The 13,793-nt window shown below is 37.5% G+C and overlaps 1 protein-coding gene across 1 annotated transcript; it reads right to left on the bottom strand.

Annotated features, from left to right (window-relative positions):
• Positions 1–672: 672 nt before the first annotated feature.
• On the bottom strand, positions 673–9,086 carry LOC137002465 (junctional adhesion molecule-like). The gene is made up of 8 exons (XM_067362142.1): positions 8,859–9,086; positions 8,187–8,531; positions 7,760–8,116; positions 5,572–5,673; positions 4,582–4,668; positions 4,381–4,473; positions 4,149–4,223; positions 673–797 (listed from the first exon to the last, which is right to left on the bottom strand). Exons 1-8 carry the CDS (start codon positions 8,905–8,907, stop codon positions 673–675), a joined length of 1,233 nt encoding a protein of 410 aa, XP_067218243.1. The 5' UTR covers positions 8,908–9,086.
• Between the last annotated feature and the right edge of the window lie 4,707 nt (positions 9,087–13,793).

Genomic DNA, 13,793 nt, shown 5'->3' with positions numbered 1-13,793 from the left:
CAGTACTGTAAATATACATAAATCATCTTGCAGTACTGTAATCTAAACTCTGGAGAGTCTAAACTGGACTGTGATCTAAAATCCAGTTCTAGGCTTGCAAAAACACCAAAGTTGACCACAAATCATGCTGAGAAGTCATTCAGTTTAGTGTAAATACAGCATGAAGTGAAGTGGATATAGCAACATTTTAATGTAGTAATTAATTCGGTAATTCATTTAATATGCAATTGTGTGGTTAATGTACCTTGTAATGTGTTTAACAATTACTCTTGATTTATGAAAAATACATTTATGAAAAATACAGCTGCCTCTCTGCCTCACTGCTCAGTGTTTTGCCTGCCTGCTGTCTGATCTACGCTCGAAGCTTCGTGGAGTTTATCCTAAATCCTTCTCTTTATTCCTATTCACATAATATAACTTTCTTATTTTTCACTAGATTACTTAACCTATTGCATAGTATTACTAAACGGAACGATTTATTACTAGTAATCTACCAGCGTAATCACCTAGTGTTAGCTATAGCCCGCTAGCCTGCTAGCTACCGTCTATTTTCTTTTTTTTCCCCTCTAAACTAACCTTCCTTGTCGATCTAATGGCGGATTTATCCGATGTATGTTATTCTGATCTGTCCTCGCCAGATCGGGAAGCTGTGGAGACTTTGCTGCCCGGCATTCACAGATCCACCGTGAGGTACAGCGTCCCGCACATCACCCTTGCCCCAGGCACCGGCAAGTGACCGAGACATCCAGCTAGCGAGTCCCGTGTGCGTTGCAGCTTTTCGGACGGCGACGGACAGACTACTCTACAAAAACACGGTCAGTCATGTCCGACGATTATCATGTGTATTAAATGCAACATGTACAGCTTAGCTCTTTCTGTCAGCAGTGAGACTTACACATGTGATAAATGCAGGGATATTGTCAGGCTGACAGAGAGAATCTCAGAATTAGAGACACGCATCCAAACTTTAATTGAGGATAGTGAGAATGAAAGGGCCTTAGATACTGCTTTGGATGCGACTAGCCTAGTAAACACTGCACATTCGGTTCCGGTTGTAGAAGCCACGCAGCAGGCTAACTGGGTGACTGTGAGGCGGCATAATGGCAAGAACAAACACCACTCTTCCGTTCCGATTAGAACATCAAACAGGTTCTCCCCACTCAGTGACGCACCCACTGAGAATCCTGTTGAAAGTGCCCTAGTTATTGGCGATTCTATTACACGGAACGTGAAAATAGAGACACCAGCCACCATAGTCACATGTTTGCCAGGGGCCAGAGCACCTGACATCAAAGCAAATTTAAAAGTGCTGGCTAATGCTAAACGTAAATATTCTAAAATCATTATCCACGTCGGCACAAATGATGTTTGACTTCGCCAATCGGAGATCACTAAAATGAACATTAAAGAGGTGTGTGAACTCGCAAATTCAATGTCAGCAGAAGTAATTTGTTCTGGCCCTCTTCCTGTTCGTCGGAGTGATGAGATAGTTAGCAGGTTATCATCACTCAATGGCTGGCTGTCTAAGTGGTGTCCGCAGAATAATATAGGTTTCATAGACAATTGGAAAAGCTTTTGGGGCAGACCTGATCTGTTGAAAAGAGATGGTATTCATCCCTCCCGGGATGGTGCTGCTCTTCTATCTAGAAATTTGGCAAATAGTCTTAGAGCTGAAACATGACAAACCAGGGCCCAGATCAGGACGCAGACAGACTGGCTAAACCGACCGTCTGCTAGCCGCCTCACGTCACAGAACTCAAATAATTCACAGCACATAGAAACTCTTTCACCTAGATATTATCACATAGAGACTGTGTCTGTACCTCGAACTAGTAAATACAAAAAACTTCCGAAACCTTTTAAGGGTAAAAATTTAATTGATGTTCAAAAAATGAAAATCACAGATAAATCAGATAAACAAATGATAAAGCTTGGGTTACTGAATATTAGATCTATTTCTTCAAAAGCACTTATCGTAAATGAAATTATCACAGACAATAAACTAGACTTGCTGTGTTTGACAGAAACCTGGCTAAAACCAGACGATTACATTACTTTAAATGAATCTAGTCCTCAAGGTTATGATTATCGACACAATCCTCGACAGAAAGGCAAAGGGGGAGGTGTTGCTGTAATTTATAGTAATATATTCAGAATCACTCAAAAGAATTTCAAATATAATTCCTTTGAAGTGATGGTGCTTTATGTAACATTATGTAAGTTGACATTTGTGCTGGCTACTGTGTACAGGCCACCAGGGCACCATACTGACTTTATCAAAGAATTTGCTGATTTTCTATCAGAGTTAGTACTGGCTGCGGATAAAGTCCTTGTTGTTGGTGATTTTAATATCCATGTAGATAATAATAAAGACACATTTGGATTGGCATTTGCAGACATTTTAAACTCTATTGGAGTTAGACAACACGTGTCAGGACCCACTCATTGTCGTAATCATACCCTAGATCTAATACTGTCGCATGGAATTGATATTGATGCTGTTGAAATTCTACAGCAGAGCGATGATATATCAGATCATTATTTAGTCTCGTGTATAATACAGTTAGCCAAGGCTACAAAACCACCACCCAGCCATAAATAGGGTAGAACCATCACTTCTACCACTAAAGATTGCTTTATAAATAATCTCCCCGAGCAGTTTCATCGCCTTAGTATACCTGACAACTTAGAAGAACTCGATGCTGCAACAGAAACTATTGGCTCTCTCTTCTCCAGCACATTAGATGCAGTCGCTCCTTTACGTCTAAAGAAGATTAAGGAAACTAATCCAACGACGTGGTATGATGAGCACACTCGGGCTCTAAAACGAGCTGTGAGAAAAGCTGAACGTAGTTGGAAGAAAACAAAACTAGAAGTTTTTCGCCTTTCGTGGAAAGAAAAAATGATCGAGTACAGAACGGCTATAAGAAATGCTAGATCTACTTATTTTTCAAATCTCTTAATAGAAAACAAACATAATCCTAGGTATTTATTTGACACAGTGGCTAAATTAACTAGAAACAGAGATTCAACTGCTGACGTTTCCAAAGAGCACAGCAGTAATGACTTTATGAACTTCTTTACTTGCAAGATTGATAATATTAGAGAGAAAATTAAAAACATGCAACCGTCTACAGTTTCGCTTCAGACAGTGCACTGTAGTGTCCCTGAGGTAAAACTAGAAACATTCGCCGCTATAGGAGAGGAAGAATTATCTAAACTTATCAAATCATCAAAATCAACGACATGTATGCTAGACCCAATGCCGACTAAACTACTGAAAGAAATGCTTCCAGAGGTCGTAGGTCCACTTCTTGATATAATTAATTCATCTTTAACACTAGGATACGTGCCAAAAACCTTTAAGCAGGCTATTATTAAACCTCTTATTAAAAAACCTCAACTAGATCCGAGAGATTTAGTAAATTACAGGCCAATCTCGAATCTACCTTTTCTGTCAAAGATACTAGAAAAGGCAGTTTCAACACAACTGTGTTCCTTTTTAGAAAGAAACGGAATCTGTGAGGATTTCCAGTCAGGATTTAGACCATACCATAGTACTGAGACTGCTCTCGTTAGAGTTACAAACGATCTACTCTTATCATCCGATCGTGGCTGTATTTCTCTATTAGTGTTATTGGATCTCAGTGCTGCTTTTGACACTATTGATCACAACATTCTTTTAAAAAGACTTGAAAACTATATTGGCATTAGTGGAATTGCTTTGGCATGGTTCAAATCATACTTATCTGACCGTTATCAGTCTGTAGTAGTTAATGAAGAGATGTCGTATCGATCACACGTTCAGTATGGAGTACCACAAGGCTCAGTACTAGGACCGTTGCTTTTCACTCTGTACATGCTGCCCTTAGGAGAGATAATTAGGAAGCATGGTGTTAGTTTTCACTGCTACGCTGACGATACTCAGCTCTATATTTCCTCGCGCCCTGACGAAACCTACAAATTCCGACATTGGCTTAATGTAGCACCATCTTGTATATGTTACATATTACCACGCTATTTTATTTTTAACCACTTCTTTTTTTTTTCTGTGCTTCTAATATGTAAAGCTGCTTTGAAACAATTACCAATTGTAAAAAGCGCTATATAAATAAATTTGACTTGACTTGACATTTGGTTTTGTTTACCTGAATAAACAACAGTTGAGAAAAGCACATATTCAGCAACATAACTATATTCAAGAATCCATGCATGAGTGTTGCCTGTGACATAGAAAAGACCATTACAATTATTTAAACTCCAATACAATTAATGCATTTATTTTCATATCACACACGCAAAGTTTATGTAAAGTCTGGGCATTTTATGATTTATTTGCTGTTATCTTTTTCTAATAAACTGATTAAATGAATCTCATACCTGTGAAGTCATTAATATAAGGAGCCGCCCAGAGAAACATGAGAGGCCTCAGAAAATAAAGAGCACAACAAGAGACCGACTCGTTCACAGATCCTGAAACAAAAGATGATATTAACCAAGCTAAGAGTATTAATTTATTAAAACATTATTTAGATAATATATTACAATGCACTGATAATCAATCAGTAATTAAACACTCACCTTCAGAAACACCCCAGAAGACAAAAGCAAGAAACATCAGAAAATTCGGACAGACTACTAGCAACATGTGGAGACTGAAAACTATATCTAGGGAGAAAATGCAAATGATTCTGATTCAGACAAATGGAGAACTCTGATTTCAATCAATAACAACATTTTATACTGTAAAATGTGAAGCAGACATCATGCAGAAGCATCATGGGTATTTATCTAGACTCTCAGTGGCTCCTGATATTTAGACAATCTCTTTTTCAACTACATTAACCTTTCAGAGGAGAACAAGGATAACCGTTATGGTTTCTGCTGTATACTCTGAAACTCTGTTTGCTTTTATTTAGGGCTGCACAACGATTAATCGCGATTAATCGTTTGCAAAATAAAAGTCCGTTTATGTAATATATGCGTGTGTTCTGTGTATAATAATTGTGTATATATAAATACATGCACATACATGTATAAATTTAAAAAATATAGACATGCATAAATAAATATACATATGTATATATATTTTATATTACATATAAATATTTTATATATAAATATAATTTTTCTTAAATATATACATGTATGTGCATGTGTGTATATATACATAATTATTATACACAGAACACACGCATATATTACATAACAGACTTTTATTTTGCAAACGATTAATTGCAATTAATCGTTGTGTAGCCCTACTTTTATTTTTAAATACCTCAAGCTCTGATATATTCTCCCACATCTAACTGCTAAAAATGAGTTTCTTTGAAATCTCCCAGCTGGGCTGATGAATGTCAAGCATAAAGAGTGCTGTTGATAAAGCCTACCAGTGAGAGTGTGTATTTTAACACTTTATAGCCAATGAGAGGAAACCTGTACTGTTCGGATCTGAGATTTGGCTTCTTCAAAATAAATATGCCTGACATTTCATGAGATTTTAAAGATTGCATTCTTTAATATTTTTCACTGATTTAATGAAGTTAAAATCCTTGTGGAACTCACGCACACCTGTATTTTGTGATCTGCAGTAGATTATGGAGGTGAGCAGAAGTGCAGATCCAGATGCAGAAACACAGAGAATCAGCAGCATTGTGTGTGAAACAGAGAAACCTGAGAAACACAGACATCAGAGTGAAGCTCTGCTCACACCAACTAACTACTTCTGGTTTCTGCAACATCCTCAGTGAGATCATGAGAGCACGTTTTTAAGGTTTGTTTTCAAATATCCGGAAAAGTTTCCTTAAATAACAGAAACAGAACGTTCCTTTTATTTTTTATTAAATGTTCCCCAACCTCTTTACTGTGATATCCTTTACCCTGCTGTACTTCACTATTGTTTAATTAATATAAATGAGCCAAGCACTCAAACCATCACATGGGTAAGATTTCCTAAAGCATATACATACAGTGTGCTCCAAATTATGACGCAAGTGACATATCATTATGAATAAAAGTAAACACTCAGATTCTGTTTTTTCAAAGAAAGGGTTTGTTTTACCTCTCATATCTTTTTAGATAACTGGTCTCAATCTTTGTTCAATAGTGGACCCGGTCTTGGGTGGGCGAGGTGAATCAAATCTTATATCACGATATGACCATAACAATATATCATGATATAGTTATTTTTGCTTTAAATAAGGTTATGATGACAATTAAAATTTTTGATTTTCCGCATGATCTGCCCGGATCGGTGACCAGCCGGTCAGTCTGCCATCTTACTGATTTCGAGCTGATCCGTTTTGTTACCAGCGGCACAGGCAATAACGTCAAGCTGTGCGTTCTCGCGCTCTTCTCTCCGACGGTGAAGTGACACACACCCGCCTCCTCTCACTCACTCACTCGTCTCATTTGCTCTGGTTAAACAGTGCTTGTATTTATAATTTTACTCGTTGCTGCAGGTTTCACGCTCGCAACACTGATCTATATTAGTGATGCACATAAGTCGTCTTACTATGCTTAAATGGTCAAATACATACAAAATGATGTGGTTAAACAGACAGTTTTGGCACATTAAATATTTGAGAAAGAGAACATGTTGTGTAGCAGTATATTGGGTCTGTACATACACTCTTAAAGGGACAGCAGTCTAATATTCCTGCTGCTGTCTGTCATTTTAATCAAAAAACAACAGACAAAGAAAAATCACTCTCTGCTTTTGACTGAATAAGTTTTATTAATTAATCACAGAATTAATCTGTATTTATTTTTATAATAAAGACCAATAATATTTTTTACATTTAATTACTTTAATTTCTGTAGTATTTATTACCTAAATAAAAACCTACTTAACCTGAAAAACTTAGTTTCATAGCTCATACTTCCATAGTTTCATAGCTCTCTTTATTCTATTGCATTTATTTGTGCTGTTTGCAATTTGATTATTTGTTCTTATTTTATTACAGACTTTTACTTGTGTTTTTATGAAAACAAAAAATTGCGTTGAAGAAATGTACATTTTTGTTTGTATATGCTGTTAATTATAGTTTGTAGAAAGAAAATCAGAATCGGCAAAAAACGGTATCGGCAGGTCACACTCACAAAAAAAAAAAAAAAATAATAATAATAATAATTCGGAAATTGGAATCATGTGACATTTTATGAAATTTCATAATTCTTATCACCATTTTAAAAATATTTTTTTATTAAAAAAACTAATACTAGCCTAAAGAAATTTTCAGGCTTACTGAAGATAAACAGTGATAAAGAGCAAAGAAAACAAACTGCAATAGAACAAATACACGAAATAGACCTACCTGAAATACTTGTGCGTTTTCTCTCTCAACTGTGTTAACTAAGACAAACATGAGTGTGTTTACTTGCAACACATGGTCACCTTGACACATAGGTATATGCATTTAACTGTTCAAGCCCATTTAGGTGGCAAAAACCACTAAGTTCATTTCTCACACTCTCTATTCTGAAACGAGTTGTCTTTCGTAGCTGATTGAGCTTCAATGGTTGCGCTTTTTAACTGCAAAGCTTACAAAAAACATGATTAGCTTTCGTGACCGTGCAGCACAGGAACATCACTAAACGTGATAAAGACAATAATCCAAAATCTCTACAGGTTAATCGTGTCTACCGGTAAACACATTGCTCCTGTGAAATATTGTGAACTCAGTGTAGGATAGTTCGCATTTTTGTACTTGTTAGTTTAGGTCAAACAGCTGAGTATTTGTTTGAATCTGTTACTCACCCAGTCTGTCCAGCTCTACAGTTGCATTGGCTGAAGCTCCTCCAGCAAACACTTGACACATATAAACTCCTTTATCCTCAGTTCTGACGCTCTTCAGTCGGACAGAGAAGTTTCCTTTGGGGATTTCAGCAGTGAAGAACTCAACTCTGTCTCTGTATCGCTCATGTGATGAATCTGGTAAAGCCTCATTGTCTTGGTAGAGCAGAACCAGAATTTCTTCATCTTCATCAGTTTTCCTCCATGAAACCTGTTCAAAGTCTTCAGGAGTGATGTGAGAGTCAACAGAGCAGTTCAGAGTGACGTCTTCACCCACAGACACAGATATAGACCGATCTGATCCTGAGACCAGCAAACGCTCTGAAAGAACAAACAGAGTAAATATCACAGCAGGAAATATTTCCATAGATCCATTTGAGTTCAGACTCACCAACATCTTTAATTTGAACCTCAGTCTCTCCAGACTCCTGCTGATGGTGAACTGTACATGTGTATTCTCCTTCATCTTCAGCTGTCAGACTGTCCAGACGGAGGGAGAAGTTTCCATCTTTAATGTTCTCAGTAAAGAAATGAGCTCTATCTTGATAATCCTGCTGCTGGGACTCTGGTCGACTCTCACCATCTTGAAACAGATGAACTAAAGTCTCTGAGTCTGTTCTTCTCCATTCCACCTCCAGATCCTTCATTAATAAAGGTTCATCAACATAACAGGGCAGAACCACTGAAGATCCCAGAGGAGCAACCAGAGGACCAGATGGACCGAGGACAGTGAATCCTGAAAAAAATAAATATATTTAAACAATAAACAGTTAATTGTTCAATTTTAGATTTTTTTCTGCTGAAGAGAGCACAACAGTTTGTGTCCAAAGCTTTATGAATATTAATTATTAGTGAATCAAATAAATGTAATACAAACAAAATACAAACTTTTAGTTTTTAATGTTTTCATTCAGCCATTATTGTTTAGTCTATAAGTAAGTGTGTATCTGGTGGTCATTTTAAAGGTTTAGACAAATCATCTAGAGCTCATACGTTTTAAAATCAGAGGATTCGACCTAAATATAGTGTATTGTTCAAATAATAGTTATAAATGAATACGTACCATCAGCGATCATCAGCAGCACTGATATCAAAAAACAGTGCTGCTGCATCTTCAAATATGAACATTAATCAAAACAGTCATGTCTATAGCTATAAGTGAGCGCGAGCAGGACTTCTTCTCAGACTGAATCTGACATTTTAATTGGTCGTCTGAGCTGCTCACATAGGTGATCATGAATGATTAAGTTCGCGAAAACAGTCACAATGGCCCTGTCCCAAATGGCGCACTTCATGTGGACTTTCGGTATCGTGGACTTAAATTGCGCGTGCTCGCCGAGTCTACAGCTTTGTCCCAATTCAGGGGCCGCGCACTTCGAAGTGCATGAAAGGGGTGGGGTTTTGGAGTGGAGGGTTGCCAGGTCGGCGCAACAAAACCATCCCAAAAGTAATGTAATGATAGCACAAGTGTAAAGGTATCCCAATCCCTGACGTGGCAACAATGAGCCGAGCGTCGGTACATAGCGGCTGTGTGACAGACAGCTGACAGTTGACGTTTATGTGTGCATTTTAAAGTTTTATGACTTTCTATTGGGTTTTGTAATGTTGTAATGTAATGTTAGTTTTATATCGTTAGCAACTAGTTAACCTTGTTTGTTTTTATGTTAAATGAAATGTTAAGTGTGTCAGTTGTTTTAACTAAAAGAAACTTTCACTTAAAACTTTTACTTATTTTTCTTAAAATATACCTGCTGAGCATGACTATTTGTAACAGGCAATAATTTTAAAGCTATGATGACCAAGACAAAATTTGAATGGACCATAGATCTGTTTTGTATGTTCAAATATTTCTGATTCTATTTTTATATATTTATATAATACACTTCACCAGCGTCTCCCTTCTCAGCCGAATTAAAGTGTACACAAATGTTTTGTTCTGTTTTATATACTGATGATTTAAAATGTTATGCTATTTTTCTGATGTTAAATCTAAGTTCGGTTGTATATAGTTGTAAAAGGTACTTTATGTCATGTAGCTTTAGAACGATGTATTTAATGTAAAAACATTTAATTTACATGATGAAAAAAAATATATACATATTATTTTTCAATATGCAATTACACCCTAAATGTATATAACACTACAGCACAATGAGTGTCCAGATTCACAGCCATCATCAGTCTAAACTGGATCAGAGGTGATCGTTTCTCTGTGTGGTTAAACTGAGTTCTCACATTCATCAGAGGTTTCCAAACCTCAGCAGTGAGAGTTTAACACACAAATAACCATTTGACAAGTGATATAATAATGATTAATTACTAAAACATGGAAAATCTTCATTTAAAGCATGCCATAAGGTAGGGCTGGATGATGAAAAAAAAAAACATATCTCTGTATTTTTGGGCTGAATGGTGATGTACAGTATAATCTCACTATTTTCTACATTTTTCTATTTGAATAATAAAAAACAAAAACATGTTTTTAATTAAAATTATTTCACATCCTGCCCGATATTGTCTAAACCATCTTCAAATTGAAGGCTGTGTAGTCTGTGCTATACATTACGTACATAAAAGGGGTTAAATCACATTACATTCTAACATTGTAAAATTACAACCTAAAAACAATATAATGAAAATAAATAAAAACAAAAGCACAGACTAATAATTATTAGGCTATTTTGATTACCCTATAATAGTTACTTTACATGATACCGCTATCATAAATACACTTGAAATTCTGCACATGGCACTTTTATGTCCACCACCAACAACAAATATTTAGCAAAATGTCAGAATTATTGTGCTCTGTCTGTTCATTTTGGGGGAACTATACATTCACTCTTAAGATGATATACAAATGTTGCACCACGTTTCTCTTAATGTACTGAATAATTGACTCAAATCATTAAAATGTAGTGCTCTTTGCTCCAGTTCCTGAAGGTCTTGTAGATGATTGATCATGTTCTCTATATGAGCCCGTCTCACTGAACTCTGCCTGGAAATGACAAAGTCTGCATCTGCCTGCTGAAAAAAGTAGATAAACATTGAAAACAAACATCCCTATTAAAGCCTAATTTTATAAAGTATATTCAATTGACCTCTTGTCTCCTGGCAGGTATTTACATGACAATTCTTACATTTAATGTTAAAGCTATTTAAAGCAATGGTTCACTTCATTTTCAAAAATGAAACTCCTGTCATCATTTACTCATGTGTTTCAAACCTGAACACATTTCTTTGTTCTGTTGAACACAAAGGAAGATATTATGAAGATCACGGGAAACTGAACAGATCTGGGGCACCATTGACTTACATAGTATTTTTTTTGGTTTTGCCCCGAGGGTTTTGTAAGAATATTTTTCAGAGGTACTGGAAGGTTTGTGGAGAAGATATCAGTTCAGATGTTGCATTAGCTTTGCTTGGATGTTTTGACCCTATATTAGCATGAACACGTTCTCTTATAACACACAGCCGTCTCTTATGTTCGGTATGGTTGTGCTAAAAGGATGATCTTGATGGACTGAAGTCCACTTCACCACCAAGCTATAAAGTCCTGATATTATCCATCTCCCAGATCATTTTTATTCAGTTGTTCAAACTTTACAGACATGCTGCAGGAGCTTGTAGCACCAAAGCTTCAGGAAATATAGAGCAGGACCACTTTGGGCCAAACTGACGGTCATTATTTCTCCTACAGTCAGTCCTACAAAGTGACAAACAGTCTTTGATAACTTAAGCTACTGGAAATATATCAAACACACAATGTTACTACTGGCAGATGGATTTCAGCAAACACTGGTGTTGTGTTTTAACTAGACTGTCTGTCTCTGTCTGTTCATCACAGTGGAAGTTTTGAGATGGTAGCTGTAAGATTGCTTACACTTTAAGGCCCAATCCCAATTCTATTTTATACCCCTTCCCCTTCCCCTTGCCCCTTGAAACAGAGTGTCAAGGCGTAGGGGTGAAAATATTCCCCTAAGAAATGGGACACCACTACTACACCGTTACACGTCATCATAAGTCGTCGCTAGCGCCTACGTCACAGGAGATGCGCCAATGTTTATCACACACTTCTAAAGGCCAATTCACACCGCACCGACAACAGCCAACAAACTCGTCTGTTGGAGTTTGTTGGATCGGTGTGATACCCCTGTTGGCGTCTGTTGCCGTTGGTCGGAGTCGGTTTTCACCCGACTGAACATGTTTAATCGGTGTTTGTCGGGTCGTGGAATGTCTGCGCGGTGTGAACAGTTTTCCAACAGACGGCAACAAACTCTGACGTAATCTGACCTGGCCACGAACCGTTGCCATGACGATGAGGCAAGTCCCCTGCAAAGACAGCTGTTTGATCGCGCCTGCGCCTCACGCACACACAACAAAGCAGTGGAAACGTGACATCGCAGCTTGTTCATTATAAAAAATAAAATACTGTTAAAAAAAAATAAAATATACAAAAGGTACAATAGTCCATAGTGCAATCCGTGCCATTCAGCAAGAGCAGCTGCTCCACTTCACCAAAAGAGAGAGGTAACGTTAACCACTATGAGAGCAACGCAGGTTTACCTTCAGTTTCGTTTTTAATAATTTGTTTTGGCTTGTTTAGCTACATGGTTGTATATGCTTATGGGTCTCGTTAATAAAAAGGGTCGCGCTAAAAAAATTGTTTGTTGGTGCGGTGTGAATTGGCCTTTTAAGATGCCATCGATAGCTGTAGTGATCTCTGTTGCTTGGGCGACAGCTATTTTTTTGCATTTGTCTTCAGTTCTTCGCATAAGACAAAGGAGACGAGCCTGCGTGTTTCCTCAGGAGTCCCTGGTTGATACAGAACATACAATACTGATGAATAAGCACGCAAACTGAATGCACTTTTTGTAGTAAAAAACATTAGCGAACTGTTTTCATAGCGATTTTAACAAATCTTTTTTCGGAGAACATAACCGTATACATGAACACAAGATTAAAGGCAACATAAAACAAGTGATTATTTATTACTAAAATACTGTTTACCGTTTAAAAATATTATATTTATGGGTCTCTCTGCTCGCTTGGTCGGCCATGTTGGAAATTTATCATACCCCTTCGTCTGAAGTGTGGTCCCGAAAAATCTTCGTTTGAAGGGCTACCTGGCCCTTCCCCCTACCCCTTCCTCTCCAACCAAATGAGAATTGGGACACCCCTACCCCTTCACGTGAACGCGCGAAACAAAGGGGAAGGGGTAAGGGGTAGAATTGGGATTGGGCCTAAGTATATTGATAGCTGGTGTGATAACATTTATCGAGATATGTTAATGCAAATATCAGAAAAAAAATATTATGTAAAAAATATAAAAACATACTTGAAGTGCAATATACTGTAAGGCAGCAGAATACGGAGTCAGAAGGATGTAATTTATGTGTCTTTATTTTACAGATGCTAATCAAGGAGCACAAGACAACACTCTGCTAACTCTGAGAGGAAAGCTCTTTGTTGCCCTCTAGTGGTCACTCTCCAAATGACATGCAGCTTAATACTTCACTACAGAAGTGTCCTTTGTCCAAATCAGAGTCCATACTTTGGCCTTCCAAATTTTCATGTAGTCTATATTTAAACTTTTCAAAATCCTAAAAGCTTGTTGTTTTCAGGTTTAAATGAGACTTTCAAAGACAGGTTTCCATTTTTACCTTACTGAACCTCAGTGTGTGTGTGTGAGTGTGCACGCGTGTTGTCTTTCTAGCAGGCCCGGATTGGCTATTTGGGAGCACCGGGAGAATTCCCGGTGGGCCGGTCTGTTTATTTGGCCGCGAGGGCCGGTGTTGTCATGGCACTGGGTTGAAATATGGATGCTCTCTAGACTCTGTGGACATGGCCAAATGTACTAAGCTGAGTAGCCTAACTTTTTCCTAAAATCCATTCAGTGACGGATTTAGGCCTGGACGGCCCAGGGCGGCACGGGGTACCAGCGCAAGATAAAACAAACAAACAAATGCGCAATCGGGTTTTTACCGCTCATTTGTTT

This window comes from Chanodichthys erythropterus, chromosome 3 (assembly GCF_024489055.1).
Source record: "Chanodichthys erythropterus isolate Z2021 chromosome 3, ASM2448905v1, whole genome shotgun sequence".
Taxonomy (NCBI): Eukaryota; Metazoa; Chordata; class Actinopteri; order Cypriniformes; family Xenocyprididae; genus Chanodichthys; species Chanodichthys erythropterus.
Note: the sequence above shows the minus strand (reverse complement) of the source record. Positions and strands in the feature narration are given on the sequence as shown.

Coding starts and splice junctions, on each gene's coding strand:
- LOC137002465 (XM_067362142.1), bottom strand. CDS start 8,907: ATGCAGCAGCACTGTTTTTTGATATCAGTGCTGCTGATGATCGCTGAT. Junction 5,674..7,759: donor TGTAGAGCTGGACAGACTGG/GTGAGTAACAGA, acceptor TGTGTTTCTCAG/GTTTCTCTGTTTCACACACA. Junction 4,474..4,581: donor CTTCTGGGGTGTTTCTGAAG/GTGAGTGTTTAA, acceptor CTTTTGTTTCAG/GATCTGTGAACGAGTCGGTC.